The sequence below is a fragment of the Brassica oleracea genome, chromosome C7 (genome assembly GCF_000695525.1).
Source record: "Brassica oleracea var. oleracea cultivar TO1000 chromosome C7, BOL, whole genome shotgun sequence".
Taxonomy (NCBI): Eukaryota; Viridiplantae; Streptophyta; class Magnoliopsida; order Brassicales; family Brassicaceae; genus Brassica; species Brassica oleracea.
This window is the reverse complement of record NC_027754.1, coordinates 34,836,404-34,856,406: the sequence shown is the minus strand read 5'-3', so window position 1 is coordinate 34,856,406 and position 20,003 is coordinate 34,836,404. Positions and strand designations below refer to the sequence as shown.

Genomic DNA, 20,003 nt, shown 5'->3' with positions numbered 1-20,003 from the left:
GCAAATCTCGATTGCAATACTCCAAAAGCACGTTCGACATCTTTTCTGGTGGCTTCTTGGCGTTCAGCAAACCGCACTGCTTTAGGACCTTGAGGAAGTGGGATGGATTGGATAAATGTAGCCCAATGCGGATAAATTTCGTCAGTAAGGTAGTATGCCATATGATAGGTTTGGTTGTTGACCTTGAAATTAACTTTAGGTGCTCGACCTTGTAAAATGTCATCAAAAACTGGTGACCGATCAAGAACATTGATATCGTTGAGAGTACCTGGTAAACCGAAAAATGCGTGACATATCCAAAGATCATGTGATGCCACAGCTTCTAAGACAATTGTCGGCTTTCCTGAACCACGTGTAAACTGCCCTCTCCAAGCCGTTGGGCAGTTTTTCCACTCCCAATGCATACAATCGATGCTGCCTACCATCCCTGGAAACCCCCGTGCCTCTCCAACATCGAGTAATCGTTGAAGATCCGCCGGGGTAGGTCTTCTTAAATACTCAGCTCCAAACAATTGTATAATCCCATTAGTGAAATTATCCAAACATAAACGTGAAGTACTTTCACCTAGTCGGAGATATTCGTCATACATATCTCCCGATTGTCCGTATGCCAGCATACGTATTGCTGCCGTACACTTTTGAAGTGCAGATAGCCCCAACCTTCCATGAGCATTTCTTCTTTGCTGAAAGTATGGCAGTTCAGTACTTAGGCTTTGGACTATGCGAAGGAACAATGTTTTGTTCATTCGAAAACGGCGCCTAAACATTTCCGGCTGGTATGTTGGATTTTCCGCGAAATAATCCTTCCATAGTTGTTTGTGTCCTAGTTCCCGCTCTCTTTCGATATAACTTCGTCGCTTCGGCTTGTTGGTTTGAGCATTAACCATTGAGTCGATGTAATTATCGACTACTTCGTCGACAATTTCATCTAAAGCTTCATCTACTTCATCACTTGATGAGGAAGACATCCTTTGTACATATTCAAAAAAAAAAAAATTATTATCATATTAATTAAACAAAATGTTGTTTGTTTCACATATTTCTTTAAATTGTATTTTAAGACAACAAAATGTTCGGTGTTTCATATAAAAAAAAGCAACGGTTGATTAGAAATATATTATGTGATTATATCATTTTTTCATACAAAGATACATAATACTTGTAAGAAAATGTCGCCAAAAAAAAGATATAATCAAATCACATGGCGGTTCACCAAATATATTTGTAAAATGTACACGCAAACAAAGAGAAGTTGCATTGGATATTATGTGATTATATCTTTTGTTTCATACAAACCTTAATTAAAATGTGTCATACATACCTGAATACAAGGAGTGGGTAGATACACAAATACTTTGTGTTTCACAAAGTCAAGTGAGAAAGAAAGAGAAGTTGCATTGGAGATTTTATAAATGATAGCCAAAGAGAAGTGACAAACATAATATATATAGGGAGACAATGTTTACACCCGTGAATGAAGTTATCAGGGGTACATACACCCGTGATTACATAACATAGAAGTGTAGAAAGATCCAACATTTTACACTTTCCCGACATACATAGAGCTAAAAGACAAGTACATAAAGCTAAAAGACAAGTACATAAAAGAAACAGAGAAAGCGTGAACCCGTGACCTGCAACACAAGTACAAGCATCCACCTCCACAAGTCAAGCACCCCGTGACCTGCAACACAAAACAGAGCCGAATCAATAAAGTTAAACAAAAAGTCTAGACAACACTCAAGAAATCACATATCCCTCTAGACAATAGTCTACACAACACATTGTAAACCACAAAAAAATAATCGACTGACCAACTCAAAGCATTTCAGATATCAGTTTATTCTTGAGTGTCATTTCTTGATCAGAAAGTGTATCTGCATTTTTGCCTAAGAGACGATCAAAGATTTTCCGGTTTGATATGATAGTTTTCATAGCTAGTATGCTCTCTATCTGATCAAGAACTGCTTCATTCCCGTGCTTCTTTCGTTTCGCAGCTTTGGAAGCCTTAATACCAGGAGGCCTAACCTCTTCCAACTCAGGCTCTGTTTCCGCAGCTTCCTTTCTTTTCTCCTTTGGACCATCTCTGGAAACAGAGTTTGATCTCCATTTTTGATCAAACCTCAGTTCCCTCCACGCATGCTCGAGTGTGAACTTGAGCTGGTAGTCGTTAAAGAAGATGTCATGGGCAGACTTCATGACATCGTTCTCATTTTGACCACTAGCTTGTTCCTTCAATTCGGCCTCATAACTTCCCACAAACTTACAGACCTGCTCATTAACTCTTCTCCACCTCTGCTTACACTGACTCCACTCTCTAGGAGCGAAGCCACTCAGCTGAGGGCTTGAATTGAAATACTCTGCTATTCTATTCCAAAATGACCCTAACTTCTGCTGGTTACTAACTATCGGATCCTTGCTGGTGTTCAACCAAGCACTGATCAGAACAATGTCTTCTTGTGTTGTCCACTTTTTCCTTTCCAACGGTTTTGGAACAGTAGAAGACCCTACGCCTATGGACCCTACGTCTATGGGTTGACTGGTTTGGGAAGATAAAAGGTTCATAAACCCGGGAGAATCTAGAGAAAACGGTTCCATTTTGGTTTGGGGTGGTGTTTTAAACGTGGTTTTGGTTTTCAGATTTTTTACTTCTAACTATGTTTTTAAACTACAATTGTGCTTTGATAAGAGAGAGCAACTAAAGTAAGTCTAACTACCAAAATTCATTAAAGTTAATTACACAACAAGTTGTTCTCTAACGGCATTCATTACACATCAAATCTGTTTTAAAAAACTAGTACAAGAAGTAGACAGAGAGCATTCAACACAACATTCATCAGAGCAACCAACCAACTGAAAATTAATGTTTTTCAGTTCCTAGTCTACCTAGTTCACTTCACTTTCTAGTTCAGTTACCTACTCTACCTAGTTCAGTTCACCTCTAGTTCAGCATTCATTACAGCATTCAGCAGAACAAGCTAAATACTTCAGTTCAGTTAAGCTTAGTTAAGCTTGAGTGTTTACCTTAAGGTTTTTATTCGAAGCAGACCTTCTCCAGATTTGCGACCTGCACAGTGAGAGAATAAATCTCAGCAGTGAGGTTATCAACCACCAAACTGAGGCGGTTAACCTCTGCCTGCAGATGGAAACAAACAAACCGTGTTACGGACTTAAAAAGAACCAAACTTTACAAATCTTTATACTACCTATTCGATACTCTTAAAAAGTTCACTAACCTCAACTGTGTCGATATGTTTATTGAGATTGGGCACCAACTTGATCACCTGCTCAGCCTTCTCCACCCGCCTACGCAGACTTTCGATCTCCTCCTGCACACCTATAACCCAAGGCTGACGGTAATGAAACCCATCAGCCTTGTTGACAACATAAACACATTAGACTCGCGTCACTAAAACATAATTTATACTTCTTCAAACCCATCTGCATTGTATCTCTTACCTCGTAGTTGATGCATGTGAAGAAGCGTTTCCCAGGCAGAGTGTCGTACTCCTCCTTCACGCGAACCTCGTCTCGGATTCTCCCACCACAGGGACACCTTCTGGGAATCCCATATTCTGAATCGGCCACGTTTCCCATCCTGTTGTAGTACTCCTCTTGCCTCTTTGTATTTATTCTATCTTCCACGGGATCCATCTAAACAACAAAGATAAAACAGATTACGACATAATCACGAAAAATTATGATGAAACGACCCATAAATCGAACCCCCATGCAGATTTAAAACCATAACTCGAAACCTCCAAATCGATTTCAGATCACAGATAAACAAACCCTAAAAATCGATAAATCGAACCCCGCATGAGGTTTTACAACCATAAATCGAAACCCCCTTTTCCGATTTTGAACCCAAACTCGAAACCACAAAATCTATTTCGAGTCCCCCACATCGGTTTCGACACCAAAAACGCTTGATTTAACCGTGAATCCACTCGATACTCACCTGAGCTCGTAGAGGAGACACTCCGTCGTCGATTAGATAGAGAAAAGTGAAGAACGGTCAGCGTCGCACCAAAATCGCCTTTCGGAGAGAAACCCTAGCTTTTTTTTCAGAAATGAGAGAAAATGTTTTCTCTCCGCTTTCCTCCTCGTCAACTCGCGAACGCGTCTCTAATGGGTGGGTGACACCTGGCATGAACCAGGCTCATACGGGGTCAGTACTAAAAGGCGGGTCGCGGAAATAAACCCAATTTTTGATTTATTTTTGGCTTCCGGGCCTATGAACCCGAGCCCATGAACCCTATTAGAACTCTCAATGCTGATGGCCTTAAGCTCCTATATGCTGGTGTATGTATGGTGGTGTATTCTTTTTTTCTGTATGTTATATTTTTCTTCCTAGCAATTCATTTAGGTATCTAAATTATGCTCTAAAACCTAAGCTTGACAAAATTAACTTTTAGATATAAATGACTGCTTTTTGTGGTTATAAATCGAGTGGAATGACGGAATCGTGATCCATCCATGAACCCCATTAGAACTCTCAATGCTGATGGCCTTACAAGAAGAGCACTAGATAAGTGGAATCTCCTGTCTTTTCTATCGCTTCCTCCACCTAACTCTAATCTCATCGTCTCCTTCTCCAGCTCTAATCGGAGAAAAATGGAGGCAGTAACGGCGATGAAGCCACTGATCAAAGTCGCTGCAATCTCCGGTTCTCTCCGGAAAGGATCTTTCAACACCGGTCTCCTCCGCGCCGGTTTATTCCTTTTCTTTAACACTCTCGTCCTCAATACTTGAGGTTTTCGTTTGCTTATAACGTTTGGGATTTTTATAATCAGCGATGGAGTTGACGAAAGAATCGGTTCCGGGGATGCAGATTGAGCATATAGACATCTCTCCGTTGCCGTTGATCAACACCGATCTGGAATCCAACGGGACTTACCCTCCCGTCGTCGAAGCTTTCCGGCAGAAGATCCTTGAAGCCGATAGCATTCTCTTCGCTTCCCCTGAGTACAACTTCTCTGTCTCAGGTAACCCTTTTAGTTGTTCGCCATAAATATCGATTCTTTATATAAAAAGGCTTTCGTTTGAGGTTTCTTCTCTTAGCTTTGTGTATCAGAGATTTGAATAGATTCCATGGTTTTGGTTTACTACAAGACAGTATGTTTCTTTTGCCTTGTTGTGTTGTGTTGTGTTATAGAAAGTATTTAAGACATGTGATGTGAGTTGTCTGAAGAATCTAGGGTTATTGTTAATCTACTATTCATCAATAAGTTTTAGCAAAAAAAAAAACTATTCATCGATGACATACTGGTCTTACGCTATTAGCCATACCTCAATATCAGCAAGGAGCTGATTGAAACTACTGATTTGAGATTAATAGTTTGATAAAATTTTGAAGACTCTCTAATGTTAAATTCCAAACTATATTGATTTTGAAGCAATGCTCTGTTTCCATCTGCTTAGCTTTGCAAACTTTTGCTTAGTGTCGAGGACTGTAACATGTTTAATGTACTTGTTACTAATACCAGCTCCACTTAAGAACGCGATCGATTGGGCTTCAAGATCACCTAACGTTTGGGCTGACAAACCTGCTGCCATCATAAGCACCGGTGGAGGTTTTGGTGGAGGAAGGTCGCAGTACCATCTTCGACAGATTGGAGTGTTCCTTGATCTTCATTTCATCAACAAACCGGAGTTTACTCTCAATGCGTTTCAGCCGCCTCAGAAATTCGATGCAGAAGGAAACTTGGTCGATGAAGTGGCTAGGGAGAGGTTAAAACAAGTCCTTGTCTCGTTACAGGCGTTTACTCTGCGACTTCAAGGTAAGTAGGTGGAGGGCAGTTCTTGATCATTTGTGTGAGATTGATGTTCGTGTGATGAAAATAATGTCAGATTCTTGTGATAAGAAGCAGTGTGTCATTGCCACTTGTCCTATGGAAATTTCTATTTCTCATTTATATCTATGTGTTTACATATATGATACAACTATGTATATCAAACGAGCGATGCTTTTTGTTTCATTTTTTTTCTTTTAAATAAGACGTGAATAGATTTAGCATTGGAAATTCGGCTATGAAACTAAAAATAGTTTTTAGATTTCTTATTTTAAATCTCAAGATACAATTATTAGTGTGCGATAATAGCATTCCCACTGTTTTATAATATAAGTATTTTAAAGTTGTTTTTTGTTTTGTTTTTAAGTATGTGTTATTTTTACATTTTTATGTAACTTATATATGTTAGATATTGTGTGACCAATTATCTAACTTTTTCATGATTAGTTGAATTATATTTAATTATCTTTTTTAAGAAAATAAAATTTTGTTTAAGATCCACGCTTTAATGCAAATGAGGGAGCATGGAGGATCTTTTCTAGTATCGAATATCCACCTAATTTTCGAAATCCCACTTAGATAATTTGCACTCAAGTCATAAAAGAGACAAATAAGTTAGTCATGAAGTGGAATCAATGATTACGGTTAAAAACGCATGCATGAGTTTGGTCTCCACAACAGACTTTTGGAAATTACTCGGAAAGAAATGGTAAAATAGGATTTGGAAGTAGTGCAGGGAGTAATATTTATACAGTAGCTTTTAAAAATATTACTGTAACGTTGCAAATAGATTCTCAACCTTACATAGCTGCATCCACAAATTCAGAAAAAGCTCGTCTATGATAACTACACTAATCTTTAATAATGATGTCGTCCAGTTAGGAATGTGTACTTCATGAGTTTACGCCTACGGAATGGGGTATATACTCTATAGTCTGTTTGTAGATCATGGGCCTAGACAATTACTTTAATCAAGAAAACATCATTCGTTCGCTGTAAGTAGATAGCATTCACGTAGCCCAGTTAAGAATGTGTACTACTTACATTCTGTAGCCGACTCTACTGTAAGCGACAATGATTTTTATCAAGACATTAAACCTTTGCAGTTAGTAGATGGCGGGCATTGAAAAGACGGTCCACTACTTTTTCCTTTGCAAAGAAAAATATCTAAAGAAATACTAGTACATGTGTCATTATATGATGTATGCTGTCCATCTATATTCATTTACATTCCATTTATCCTCCTTCAACAAACATAATACATCTAGAAGTGCACACTTGATTAAAAGCACGTGGCAGCTTGCAAACTTTGACACTTTTTAATATCTGCAACTACATTTACGGCAAATCAAGAACCCAAATTATATTAAAAAAATTACAACATCGTATGAACATGATCAACTATGCACAAACGCAGGGGAAAATATATAACTGAAGACTTAATTATTAAACAGTCTACTACTACATCTTTTACTATAGTTTATTAGATACGAAGGCGAACTTGTTATACTTTATTAGAAAGTAAATAAACAAACAAAAAAAACTAAAGTTTAACCGAATGGATCCAAAGAGAAGAGAGGACATTGTTTGTTGGTAATGGATCGGATCAGATCAGATTAGAAAGGAGGAAAAGTTTTGCTGAATCGGCTAACGTTGGAGAAAAGTCCGACAAGATCTTGCTTGTACGGAAGATAAGATCTTTTCTTGTCTTCTTCCTTGATAGCTTTGTTCCTCAAGTAAAACTTCTCATGTGCTGAGACCTTCTCCTTCTTCTTAACCGTCGTCTTCGGAGAGGAAGCTGAAGATGGTTCGTCTCTGCTGTTAGTTGAATGACTCGAATCGAGGAACTTGAGTGACTGTTTCCCGTCGCTGCGACTTCTCTTTAGCAGATCTCTGATTCTCCACCGTCTCCTCGACCACGACGACGTCGACGACGATCCCGTCGATTTGCTCTTTCTGCATCCTCCGCTCGGAGACATCTCCGCCGCTGATCTCTCCGGCGTCCATGGACAGTAGATCTCGCTCGGGATCGTGTCTAGATCGTCTTCCTCGTCGTCTGAAGACGATGAATACGTCTGCGGTGGCGGCGGCTGGTCGTTGCGCTCGCGGAGGAACAGATCTTTTAACGGAGTCGCAACCGCTTCAGGTTCGGAGAGGAGAGTCTGGTCGAAAACAGGGAAGACTAATCCGCCGTCGCCGGAAGAAGAAGAAGAAGGCGTTTGGAGGATCGCGAACTCGAATTCGTCGTTTCCTTTCTCTTTATAATTTTCGCTGCCAACTCGTGCGGCGATCTCGGCGAGTCTGTCGCCGGAGTAAGTGCTGAAGCTAGGTGAAAACGACGCCGTGGAGGCACTATAGTCATCTAACTTCTCCATCTTTCTTTAGAAGCCCTTTCTCTTACTCTCTCTCTCTTGTATTGTGAATCGTCTCTCCTTCTTACAGTTGACAAACGAAGAGAGCGTGAGAGAGGTTTTGTTTTGTGCGTTTCTTTCTTTCTTTCTTTTTGTCATCTTCTGTAAACAGCCGTATTTATAGGAGAAGCGGTTGTGGCACTTGGGAATGGCAATTTTTGTAATTATTAAGTAAAGATGCTTAATTTTTAATTTTGCACCAAAACTATATATATATCACAAGCTATAACGTGGACTTTCTAGAATCGTATCCCGCTACTTGATCCGGAGGTTTTCTGTCTAGAATTTTTTTATTACATTGAAACCAATTGACAATGATATTATGGATGATAAACTATTGTTAAATAAATACCAACCAGCCAATTGTAATCAGAATAATAATACTCCCTCCGTTCCTAAAAGATAGATTTTTTAGTATATTCACACATATTAAGAAAACACATTAAACTACCATAATAAATATATTGTTTTCTGTAATTTTCAATTCTCGATAACTTTTAACCAATAATAATTCAATAAAATCAATTAATTTTCTTGAAGTTTACAATTTTTTCATAGAAAACACAAAAAATACATCTTTTTGAAACAAATTTTTTTCCTAAAAAGTCTTCATTAAGGAACGGAGGGAGTACAATTTAATTTTTTGGACCCATTTGTATTTTATTTGTGGATATTATATTTCGTTATGGTACATATAAGGATCAATCAATCAATCATCACTTGCGCTCTGATTACTTAGCCATGTTTAATATTATTCATATCTTTTAATTTCATATGTGATGTATTACTATTTGTGTTGTTGAAAAGTTTGATTGTAGTCCAAGCAGCCCATTATAACGAAATGCGTACGTAATTGCTGACAAAGCAAGAAGAACCATGAATCATGGCTGCTGCGCTGCATCAAATTCTTTTTCTATATTACTTATTTTCTTGTAAATCTTTAGCTTCTCGAAAACGAAGGTTCCAAATAATTTATTTTGTTTGATTTACTCACGCACCAAAATATAATTGAAAGCAATAGATTCGACTCTGCTATTAAGAAATACGATTCACATGGGCACGTATACGTACATACATTGTCCACTATACTTATAAATACTTCTAGATGTCATTGTCACTTTTCTTGACCAAGTCTTATGAGCGAAGCTAACTTGACTTGAATCGCTATCAGAATCAAATTAAAGATTTTTTTGCATTTCATTTTCTTCCACCACTAGACCACATCGTCACACTATGCGCATTAAATGTTAATCGACATATACTATTATGTTATTATTAGAGTAATTGTCAAATATCAAATGCTAGTTAACTTATCATGCATTAAGAATAAGGGAAGACAATGTTGACGGAAGGAATAATCATCTGTAAACTTGTCACACAATACGAATCAAACAATTTAAACACACACAATAATGATACATTAACAGTAGTTCCTGTATTGGAATACATGAGTGTTTCTATGAATGAAAAACATATGTTTCTTTTGATTAAAAACATAATAATTTTCCAAGCTAAAATAAAAATCAATTTATGTGAATTCTTTTCAATTGCAGATGTATAACTACAAGTCTAAAACATACAAATTTCATCTAAATAAAAATTTTAAATCCAAGATCAGCAATAAAACTTGTTAAAGACAGCTAGGTATAAACTAAACACACTATATTTACAATATTGTCATTCACTCTTTACGTAAACTACGAATCAATTCCAAGAATCTCTTCTCGACAAGTTTGCCTTAAGGTGATGCAAAGTAAACTCAACTTGCACAGGAAGCTCACCAGAAAGAGCACTCGTCGTCCTGGTCCCACTCTCAAACCGTTCTGTTCTCCTCTGCTCAACAATAATATCATGGTACATCGGTCTGAACTTGATCTGAAACGCCCTGTAAGTGAAATACGGCAAGAGAGCAGAGAACGTGACGAGCACAAGAGTTAACCAACAGATGGGACTCGGTGCTGAAGTCTCAACGAAGACCTGATACGCTGTCGTGGAGAATGTTGGAGGAAGAGAACCGTAGATGACAAGAAACAGATACCAAACCCCTATGCTTCCCCAAATGAAGCAGTGTTGGATCCAAGTGAAGTAGTTTATAGAAATCGCCATTTGGCAGTTCACGGTCCAGACCACGGAAGAGTACATTGTGACTCCAAGAACCGAGTAATCAACTACTTGACCATCTTTCCGGAAAGCTTGAGAGGCGAGTGTGTTGATTGCGAGGAAGAAGATGATCATTGAGCTTATGATTCCGTTTAACATCCAACCAAGGATCCGTTCCCAGCTGAATAATATGTTCTGTACTCCTTCTTGGTATAGTAACGGATACTGCCGAAAAGAAAACAATAAATTAGGCATGGACATTTTTAACCAAACCTAAAATCCGAATCCAACTCAAACCAAAAAGTAGAAATCCAAACTGTTATAAAAAATATCCGAAATTAATACTGAAGATATTTTAGAGTATTTTAGAGATTCTGTAGTTTATTTTATTTTATTTTATTTTTTCAAATACTTCTTAGTTAGTTCAGATAGGTTAACTACTTTTGAATTAAACTTTTGAATAATATATATTTTGAGTATTTTTTGTTCAATTTCATTAGTCTTCTAAATTTTTTTGGGGTGATTTCAAACATTGGTAATAACCAGATCCGTGGAGAAACCGTACCAAAACCGAACCCGGAAGAAACCGACCGAACCCAACCCAAAAATTAGTAACATCCGAATGGGATTTATGAGAATCAACCAAATCAAACAGGACACGAAACACTCATGCCTACAAGAAATCAAGAACCGCAAAGAGATTTGTTTTAAAAAGGAGAGAAACATGTTCACCTTGAGACAAAGGCGAGCAGAGACGTCTTGATCAAAGACTCCAAGGGCGATGACAGGAAGTGAAGTGAAGAAGACGTTGTAGCAAGACATGTACCAATCGTTATAAGCTGGTTTACCAGAGAAAGAAGCATAAGCTTCATACCAAAACAGCGTGAATCCGAACGCGAGGTTCTTGTAGAAGAAGTAACATATCTGAATTTCGAGAAAATACAATCAGAGATAAAGAAACAAAGATTCAAAAATAAGTTCAGTTTATTTAAGTGTGTTACCATCATAGCTATTCGTCTATAACACCAATGTCCATGAACAAGCAACAACCTTTCCAGATAACGAAACTGAGCAATGGCAAAATCACTAGCCATCACCGCCTGTAACAAAAAAAAACTTCAGAGCTCTAAATGAACATTTCATAGTAGACACAAGAAGAGCTAAAAGCACATATGGTTACCTGCATTCCTTCAGCACCACTTATACCGACTCCAATATCAGCTTCCTGAAGCATTCCAACATCATTTGCACCGTCTCCAATGGCTAGTGTTGTTCTACCCGTCCCGCTTTTTACCAATCTTGTAACCTAGCATACATACACTACCCGGATCAATCAGAGTACATGAAACATAATGCAAAAGTGTGTGACACGAGTCTTACCAGAGCCTTCTGTTTTGGTGAAGATCGGCAACATATAACAGAACCACATCGACTCGCAAGTTCCAAGAACTCTTTCTCTAGCTTCTTGTCCAATGCAAAAGTTAATGACTTTCCATCAATCACTAAACCAAACATCTCCGGATTTTCATTAGCTTCGTCGTTTGTTGCTACGGCAGTTTGTGACATTCCTTCTCGTAACTGTTTCTTAATACTCTGGAAAGAAGCCTATTCACAAATATAAAAACAACTCCCATCATTGTCCCATAAACATAGAAAGTCATAAAACTTTTATCAGTTATGTGCATACCTTTGCAACAGCATCTTTGTCTCCTTGTTTCTCCAGAGTTTCAATGTCAGGTGAATCTAGAGTTATCAGAATCTTTTCCATGCCTTCTCTTAACAGACTACAAGCATATCTGTCAACAACATCACAACTATTACATTTGAACTTATTACAGAACCCAAAAGAAAAAAGAGACAGAATCAAGAGAAGAAGTCTGGAGTTACCCTATATTTATTGCAGTTTCTGTCTTATCACCGGTTAAAACCCATATCTTAACCCCAGCCTGAGACAACTTTTCAATGCAATCTGGAACCTTTTAAAACAAGAACAACACAAGTAAGTCCAAGACAGTAACTGAAATATAGTAACCTAATTAAGTCTTTTTTTGTTAATACTTACACCCTTTTGGAGTTTGTCTTCCACTGCAGTAGAACCAAGAAGAATCAAATCCCTCTCAATCTTATCAGCAGCTGCATCTATCAAAGCATCTCTATCTTCAGTCACCAAAGTCTTCGCATTCAGAAACTCCTCTTCCCACATTCTGTACTCCTCTTCATCTACTTCTCTGTATGCAATCACCAACGTCCTTAACCCTGCCTCTGCATACCTCTTGATGTGCTCCTTCGTCTCCCTCTCAAATTGGCGTCCGTGTTTAGCTAGTCTCTCAAACATCACACTGAAAAAAACATGACATAAGAAGATGTCTTCTACTAACCAGAAAGGGAAAAAAACTACAAACCTGTCTGCTCCTTTGGAAAGCAACAGCAACCGGTTCTCTGGATTCCTCACAATAACAGACATTCTCTTGCGAGAGCTGCTGAACTCCAGGACATGAAGCAGCTCATACACTCTGTCTACTTTCTCACCGGTCATGTGATCAATCTCATGCAAGGAGATATGAGTCTGAGACCTGGCGAAGAACTCAAACCCAAGCTCTCTAGAAGCTATCACAAACGCCGCTTCATCAGGAGACTCAGCTTCATAACTGATCTCACCACTCTCACCATCCACGTCAGGGATAGCAGTATGACAAATAGCCAACACTCGAAAAAACTTCTGAATGAGTTCTGCGTTCGGCTGGTTAATCCACTGCCCATCGACTATCCTCTCGTCCCAGAAGTTAAACCCTTTAACAGACTTTGTTGGATTCGCTTTTATCTCATCATCTTGAGAGGTGGTCATAGTCATACCCTTTTGCTTTCTCAAGGCTAATTCTACTTCGGTCATACCGCGACCGTAAGCAGTTCCGGATATGGAGCATTTCACAAACTCCATCGAGTTGCAAGTTAAGGTACCTGTTTTGTCAGAGAGGATCGTGTCGACTTGTCCCAATTCTTCGTTGAGGTTAGACGTTCTTGCACGAGCAGGCCTGTCTGTTTCCTCGTGGTACATCTCTTGATCTTGGTTTATGAATATGCTTTGCAAGACCTTCACAACTTCGATCGAAACGTATAGAGATATCGGTATTAAGTAGCCGTATAGCATTAACGCGGTCAAGAAATGAAAGAAGGAAGCAAGAACAGCTCTCTTTGGATCGTAGAAGACAGTGGTCTTGTCCGGTCTGAGATACCATCTCCTCAGCTTCTTCCCATCATCAGTTATATCTCTTCTCGTTATAATCCCGAAGAAGGCTGAACCGGTGAAAGCTATCACAATCAAGATACTGAAGAGGATGTAGACGATCTTATCCATTTTCCTCTCGATCTTGCTCCTCTTAGAAGGAGGATCAGTAGCGTTCTGCATCACTTTGGTGTCGTGGCCCGTGAAGACGACGACTCCAACGATGTAATCAGTGTTTCTAAGCTTTGAGTCTCTCAAAAGCATCTGCTGAGGAGAGAGAGGGTACTGTTGGCCTTGGTAGTGAAGTGTTCCCACGAAAGAGTAGAGATGCTCGTTGGGGTCTTCACATTTGATCACTCCTCCTCTGAAGCTTTCGATCGAAGACTCTTCAGCTGATGTTATCTCCAGCGCGTGCTTTAGCTTCAAGTTGGTCTCTCCGTCGAGGTTCATTGTTTCCACGTAGCAAACTCCGTCTTCGTAGCTTGATGAGAGGAGCAGAAGATCAGCTGGGAAGTACTCGTCTTTGTGAACTTTCACAAGATCACCAACTCGGAGATTCTTCCACTTGGTTTTACTAAATTCGCCATTGTTCTTGGAAAGGACTAATACTCTCCTGTTGTTAGCTTCAACGTCCTAACAGACAAAGAAACAAAGTTATGGACTTATCATCGTCTTCCAACTTAAAACCAATTGGCCAAATAATATACGTACTTGTCTTCTTCTCCTCAAATCTTCAACACCTTCTTTAACCATAGTAGCACCGATCACAAACAAGAGAGGTGCAAGAACGCTGGGGGCGGTGTAAGGAGCTAAAGGACTAAAGGAGACGAAAGCAACAACTAGGAAGTATATATTTGCGACTCTTCTAAACTGTTCGAACAAAGACTTTGGGATGAAGTTAGCAGCTGTGTACTTGGTGGTGGACACGTAGTTCCCTCTGTAGTTAAGCTGGAGAGCCTCGGGGTTATCGGGATCGTTGCAGAAGACAACTCTTGAGTAGCCTCTTGAGCCAATCTGAGAATGGTCTTCTTTGGAGAAAGGCTTGAGACACTTGAATGAGTAGAGTTTGCTTAAACGCATCCCTTTGTGTCTTCTCTCTCCAGCCATCTTACCAAAACTAAAGAAAGTTCAGATCTTTTCCTTAAAAAGACACAACACTCTGTTTCACTAGTTGTCTACTCAAATCCAGAAAGGAACCATTTTTGTTGTGGAATCGAACAGCAGATCATGAATCCGTGGACTAATGTAGTAGCTGAGGAGAATCAAGTAGAAGAAACTGAGAATCAGATAAGGAAAATCTGGAAGCTGCAGAGAACAGTAGCTATCAATTTCAATAGAAAACAAAAAAAAAAAAACATATATAAATAATTAAAAAAAACATGTCTGAAAGATCCCTTACTTGGTCCGAATGTTGCCAAGATCTAACTCCTTGCAGAGAGACAGTGAGAAAATAATAAAAAGATAAAATAAAGGAAAGATACTAAAGAGAAAGAAGTGTGAGCTTGCTTGCTTGCTCTGAGCCTCTGAACACAGTTCTCGAACTTTGCCTCTTTGCTAAGTAAACGACACGAGAGAACGACGAGAGCATTTCCTCCAAATTAAATTTTATTTTCACTTTTCTTCTAACATTTTTCTCTGCCTTTATCTTATCTTTATTTTTAAAATTTAATTAAGTTTTTTTTGTGTGTTATTTCCCCGTACGAATCCGTGAAGACTTGATGACATTTGTCAGTCTTCGAACGAGTCCGACGTGACAGTGTGACACGTGACGATATCTTAAGGTATTCTTGATTGATTATTTTGAGAAACGTAACGGTGCTGTTAGGTGTAGACCGTAGATTAGCAATTGCACCATTTTTTTAATTTATAGCTATTTCCACTTAAGGAAATTTTGCTGATTCATTACACAATCAGTACTTGTCATTAATTCGGTATGGTCCATGAGTTATCTTCTTCTTTTTTAAAGGAAAAACTACAAAAGCAGAAATAGTATTAAGATAAAATGCAACTCACGCTAAGTTGCTGTTTGAGTAATAAAGTGAAGAAAAGTTACAATTGTTATGGAATTTTGTATTGGATTTTTATAAAGTAACACGGTTTCAACACCTACCAGTCTCGTCTAATAATAATACGTTTATTTTGTTATTTACATATTTGAACAAACCAAACAAACATAAGAAGTAACTTCGGATATACTTTGTCAACAAAGACTAACTTCGGATATACTACCACAAAATACTTTGGAGAGTCTAATTCACATGGGCTTTTGAATCTGTGAGAAGAAGTTTTCTCAAGCCCATTAAATCCACCTTCGTGTTTCTACCTGAATACTTTTGTGGCTGTGTCACACGAGGCATGTCAAGTACATTACTACCACCTCAGTACTAGGGGCATAGCCCCCGCGCAAGCACAGAGTCGGATACATTATTTATGCATTGTGTAGTCTATACGAACTCTCTTAGTCCGTCCAAAAAAATGTGTTTCTTTTTCATTGTTTGTTCCTGTAGTTATCAGCTGTGTAAACGATTTTGTTCACCTCCTGCTTAAAACTACCAGTGTGTTCTTTCGGATTTGGAGTCTGAGAAATTAGTGAATCCCTTCGTGGTGTATAAGTCTTAGTGGACAAATTCGGAAAGTAAGAAAAAAACAACAAAGAAAGGTTATATTAATCAAGTTTTCAGTAGGACTATGAAATTCTATCAATTTAAAGAGTTTCAATGATATGTGACACTGAATAGAGCGGTTTAGAGTGTAATGGTTTATCATTGGAGGTGAGAGTTAAGCGACAAGTGGGATCGACCCTAGGCCCTAGCTTAGAGACGGTGAAAAAGAATAGCCGACGAGGAGGCTTCTTTGAGTTTGTCTAACGCATCAGCCTTACCTTTTAAGGCTTATGTAGAAACTGGGTGCGATAGGCTGCGAGTTAATTAAAATGACCCAACAAAAATTAATTCATTACAAAGCTCTGTTCGAAAACTTACCGCCGAGGGCCGTAAAATCACCGGAAAACGTAACCCGGGCACCAACGGTGATGATTTAGACTGATTCGGTCCGAAAATTGGGATTCTTAAAATATTTTTTTTTACTAGTTTCATCCTATACTCGAGTAATATATATAAATATTCATGATGTTTTCATGATGATGGCAAAAACCGAAGAGATTAATGTATAACTCGTGAAAAATTATGAGCCATCAGAGTCAATATTGCAGAAAACCTAAAGATCTAAAGAAGAAGACGACTTGTTACAAGTCATAATTGCTTTTAATTAAACTTAATCATAAAAACATGCAAAACACCCATGATTTCTATTTAAACTCGGATTGTTAGCCTTTTTAAAGATGCGTAAACCGTTGTACTAAGTGATATTTATTGTAAATTTTTACGAATATATAATATATTAAAACAAAACCATAAAGATATGTCCCACCAAAATAAATGAAATGCTGAGGTGGAAGTCCTAAGTGCATCTCCAACCCCACTCTATTTTCTCCTCTAAAATAGAGTTTAGAGTAAAAATGCTCCAATGGTACTTTATTTTCTACTCTATAATAGTGTAAACCTATTTTTTACTCTATATATAGAGTAATTTTTTTATTTTTTTGTTCATCACCATATTTTTTATTTTAAAATAGAGTACCTCTCGAGCAACATCCAATCCAATTCTATTATAGAGTAAACCATTTAACATGGTGGAGAGAAAAACTGAATCATGGGTAACTTGATCATTCAAATGATTAGGCAATGCTTTTTACTGTTTTAATTTTACATTTTCCGCGTGCAAAATACTTTGATCGTACAAAGCTTTGGACCAACCGCATTATAAGTTGTTTCTTTTTTTAAGTCAACTGATGATATTAATAAAACAAAGGAAGTAAAGTTACAACAAACTAACAAGCACAGACAACAGACCAATTCCAACACAGGGAACCAGTTGAAGACATACAACCACAACCACTCCCTATACAACCGGAAAGAACTCCAAAAATCATAGCTAAACAGAGGCGAAGGATTTCTCATCGTCAAATAGCTCGAGTAACCAAAGAGGAGAACCATGAGCTACATAAGATTGCATAAACCAAGGCAGAATAGCACTTTGAGCGATGAGACAAGCTCCTCTATTATCTAGACACTACAAGAAAACACAGTTTTAGCAAGAAAATTTAACGAGGAAAACTATTCTTCGTGAAATTACGATGACTTAACGATGAAATTGCGAGGAAATAAAGTTTCTTCGTAATGGCCTTGTAAAATACCGAGTAAAGCTTTTCCTCGTAGAATCGTCGTAAGTTGACGTGGTTTTTCCGAGAAAAATGTGTTTCGTCGCAAATTCGTCGTAATTTTAGCATGATTTTTACGAGGAAATAACTTACGAGGAAAGAATGAGAAATCCACCAACTTAACACGTTTTTTTTGCCACCAACCTAATTTTTCGTCGTAAATTCCTAGCAAAATTCAACTACCAGATTCGAAAATTTTCTATATATATGGAGGTTTGAACATAATTTTAAGCACACCAACAAGAAAAAAAACGTGAAAAAAATGTCGGGCTTGGGAAATATTTTCGAGTTGCGGAGGTGGATGTATATGCATAGAGATGCTAACGGGAGAGTGACGAAAGAATATCTTGCTGGGTTGGAGCGTTTTATGCATCAAGCAGATTCTACACCGCTCGCCCAAGAAAGCGGTAAAATATTCTGTCCTTGTAGGAAATGTAACAATTCAAAGTTGGCAAATCGTGAAAATGTTTGGAAGCATTTAGTAAATAGAGGTTTCACGCCAAATTATTATATCTGGTTTCAACATGGAGAAGGTTATAGTTATGATCAGAATGAAGCTAGTAGTAGTAATAGCAACTTTCAAGAAGAACCGGTTGATCATCAATTGCATAATGCACATAGTTACCATCAGGAGGATCAGCCGATGGTAGATTATGATAGGGTTCATGATATGGTAACTGATGCATTCGTAGCTCATGATGATGAAGATGAAGAACCTAACATAGATTCAAAAAAGTTTTATGAAATGTTAGATGCGGCAAATCAACCACTTTACAGTGGTTGTAGAGAAGGTCTCTCTAAATTGTCATTGGCTGCTAGAATGATGAATATTAAAACTGATCACAATCTACCTGAAAGTTGCATGAACGAATGGGCAGATTTATTTAAAGAGTATTTGCCGGAAGACAATGAGTCTGCTGATTCTTATTATGAGATTCAGAAACTGGTTTATAGTCTTGGGTTGCCTTCGGAGATGATAGATGTTTGCATCGACAACTGCATGATCTACTGGGGAGATGATGAGAAGTTGGAAGAATGTCGATTCTGCAAGAAACCACGATTCAAGCCGCAAGGAAGGGGACGTAATAGGGTACCGTACCAAAGGATGTGGTACCTACCAATTACAGATAGATTGAAAAGATTGTACCAATCGGAGCAGACTGCTGGAAAGATGAGGTGGCATGCCGAGCATACTCAGACGGATGGTGAGATGACTCATCCATCAGATGCAAGAGCCTGGAAAAATTTTAACAAAGTACATCCGAATTTCGCTAGCAATAGCCGGAATGTGTACCTCGGATTATGCACAGATGGATTTAGTCCATTTGGAATGTCAGGGAGACAATATTCATTGTGGCCTGTCTTTCTTACGCCATACAACCTGCCACCGGAGATGTGCATGCAACGGGAGTTTTTATTCTTGACCATATTAATACCCGGTCCGAAGCATCCAAAAAGGTCACTTGATGTTTTCCTACAACCACTGATAAAAGAGTTGAAAGATTTGTGGTCAACAGGGGTGAGGACGTATGACTGCTCAACGAAGAAGAATTTTACGATGCGAGCTATGCTTTTGTGGACCATAAGTGACTTTCCTGCCTATGGGATGTTGTCTGGATGGACTACACATGGGAGATTAGCTTGTCCATATTGTAATGGAACGACAGATGCATTTCAACTGAAGAATGGTAGAAAGACAAGTTGGTTCGATTGTCACCGTCGATTTCTTCCAGTTGGCCATCCGTACCGAAGAAACAAGAATTTGTTTAGGCACAAAAAGGTTGTGAGAGACACTCCTCCTCCATATCTAACTGGAGAACAAATTGAAGCGCAAATCGACTACTACGGAGCTAACGAAACAGTTCGCTGGGGTGGTAATTGGCATGTCCCTCGTAATATGCCTGATTCTTACGGTGTTCATCACAACTGGCACAAGAAGAGTATATTTTGGGAGTTACCATATTGGAAGGATCTCCTTCTGCGCCACAACCTTGATGTGATGCATATAGAGAAGAATTTCTTTGAGAACATCATGAATACAATATTGAATGTCCCAGGGAAGACAAAAGACAACATAAAATCGAGGTTGGACTTGCCGGATATTTGCTCAAGAAGCGAGTTACATATTAAAAGCAATGGGCAAGTTCCCGTTCCGATATTCAAATTGTCTTCAGAAAAAAATCGGTGTTGTTCAA

The 20,003-nt window shown here is 38.5% G+C and overlaps 5 protein-coding genes across 8 annotated transcripts; 1 reads left to right on the top strand and 4 right to left on the bottom strand.

Moving 5' to 3' along the window:
* Window positions 1-1,118: 1,118 nt before the first annotated feature.
* On the bottom strand, window positions 1,119-4,266 carry LOC106302192. 2 transcript variants are annotated; one of them, XM_013738728.1, is made up of 4 exons: window positions 3,460-4,266; window positions 3,237-3,374; window positions 3,025-3,136; window positions 1,119-1,684 (listed from the first exon to the last, which is right to left on the bottom strand). In XM_013738728.1, exons 1-3 carry the CDS (start codon window positions 3,652-3,654, stop codon window positions 3,035-3,037), a joined length of 435 nt encoding a protein of 144 aa, XP_013594182.1. In that variant the 5' UTR covers window positions 3,655-4,266; the 3' UTR covers window positions 1,119-1,684; window positions 3,025-3,034. The 2 variants fall into 2 exon arrangements, with proteins under 2 accessions (XP_013594182.1, XP_013594183.1); XM_013738729.1 differs by lacking the exon at window positions 1,119-1,684 and having other exon boundaries at window positions 2,297-3,136; window positions 3,460-3,654; window positions 3,962-4,266.
* Window positions 1,819-2,598, bottom strand: LOC106303157 (glutathione S-transferase T3-like). The gene has a single exon (XM_013739498.1). It carries the CDS (start codon window positions 2,596-2,598, stop codon window positions 1,819-1,821), a length of 780 nt encoding a protein of 259 aa, XP_013594952.1.
* Window positions 4,267-4,494: 228 nt separating the features above from the next.
* LOC106303553 (NADPH:quinone oxidoreductase) lies at window positions 4,495-6,019 on the top strand. The gene is made up of 3 exons (XM_013739818.1): window positions 4,495-4,714; window positions 4,797-4,988; window positions 5,490-6,019. Exons 1-3 carry the CDS (start codon window positions 4,618-4,620, stop codon window positions 5,789-5,791), a joined length of 591 nt encoding a protein of 196 aa, XP_013595272.1. The 5' UTR covers window positions 4,495-4,617; the 3' UTR covers window positions 5,792-6,019.
* Window positions 6,020-7,132: 1,113 nt separating this feature from the next.
* LOC106303606 lies at window positions 7,133-8,314 on the bottom strand. The gene has a single exon (XM_013739893.1). It carries the CDS (start codon window positions 8,168-8,170, stop codon window positions 7,412-7,414), a length of 759 nt encoding a protein of 252 aa, XP_013595347.1. The 5' UTR covers window positions 8,171-8,314; the 3' UTR covers window positions 7,133-7,411.
* A 1,458-nt stretch (window positions 8,315-9,772) lies between these two features.
* On the bottom strand, window positions 9,773-15,136 carry LOC106306390 (putative phospholipid-transporting ATPase 8). 3 transcript variants are annotated; one of them, XM_013742993.1, is made up of 11 exons: window positions 14,929-15,136; window positions 14,241-14,834; window positions 12,709-14,162; window positions 12,369-12,645; window positions 12,194-12,282; window positions 11,994-12,102; window positions 11,687-11,911; window positions 11,487-11,612; window positions 11,308-11,406; window positions 11,039-11,230; window positions 9,773-10,531 (listed from the first exon to the last, which is right to left on the bottom strand). In XM_013742993.1, exons 2-11 carry the CDS (start codon window positions 14,634-14,636, stop codon window positions 9,911-9,913), a joined length of 3,588 nt encoding a protein of 1,195 aa, XP_013598447.1. In that variant the 5' UTR covers window positions 14,637-14,834; window positions 14,929-15,136; the 3' UTR covers window positions 9,773-9,910. The 3 variants fall into 3 exon arrangements, with proteins under 3 accessions (XP_013598447.1, XP_013598448.1, XP_013598446.1); XM_013742994.1 differs by having other exon boundaries at window positions 14,241-14,827; XM_013742992.1 differs by having other exon boundaries at window positions 14,241-14,781.
* Window positions 15,137-20,003: the final 4,867 nt, after the last annotated feature.

What these genes read in the sequence shown, in the direction of transcription:
- LOC106303157 (XM_013739498.1), bottom strand. Translation starts at nt 2,598, where the DNA reads ATGGAACCGTTTTCTCTAGATTCTCCCGGGTTTATGAACCTTTTATCT.
- LOC106302192 (XM_013738728.1), bottom strand. Translation starts at nt 3,654, where the DNA reads ATGGATCCCGTGGAAGATAGAATAAATACAAAGAGGCAAGAGGAGTAC. An exon ending in TCACATGCATCAACTACGAG is followed by an intron (nt 3,375 to 3,459) that starts GTAAGAGATACA and finishes GTTGTCAACAAG; the next exon opens with GCTGATGGGTTTCATTACCG. An exon ending in AACATATCGACACAGTTGAG is followed by an intron (nt 3,137 to 3,236) that starts GTTAGTGAACTT and finishes TTCCATCTGCAG; the next exon opens with GCAGAGGTTAACCGCCTCAG.
- LOC106303553 (XM_013739818.1), top strand. Translation starts at nt 4,618, where the DNA reads ATGGAGGCAGTAACGGCGATGAAGCCACTGATCAAAGTCGCTGCAATC. An exon ending in CACCGGTCTCCTCCGCGCCG is followed by an intron (nt 4,715 to 4,796) that starts GTTTATTCCTTT and finishes TTTTATAATCAG; the next exon opens with CGATGGAGTTGACGAAAGAA. An exon ending in GTACAACTTCTCTGTCTCAG is followed by an intron (nt 4,989 to 5,489) that starts GTAACCCTTTTA and finishes TACTAATACCAG; the next exon opens with CTCCACTTAAGAACGCGATC.
- LOC106303606 (XM_013739893.1), bottom strand. Translation starts at nt 8,170, where the DNA reads ATGGAGAAGTTAGATGACTATAGTGCCTCCACGGCGTCGTTTTCACCT.
- LOC106306390 (XM_013742993.1), bottom strand. Translation starts at nt 14,636, where the DNA reads ATGGCTGGAGAGAGAAGACACAAAGGGATGCGTTTAAGCAAACTCTAC. An exon ending in GAAACTGCAATAAATATAGG is followed by an intron (nt 12,103 to 12,193) that starts GTAACTCCAGAC and finishes TGTTGTTGACAG; the next exon opens with ATATGCTTGTAGTCTGTTAA. An exon ending in ACAAAGATGCTGTTGCAAAG is followed by an intron (nt 11,912 to 11,993) that starts GTATGCACATAA and finishes ATTTGTGAATAG; the next exon opens with GCTTCTTTCCAGAGTATTAA.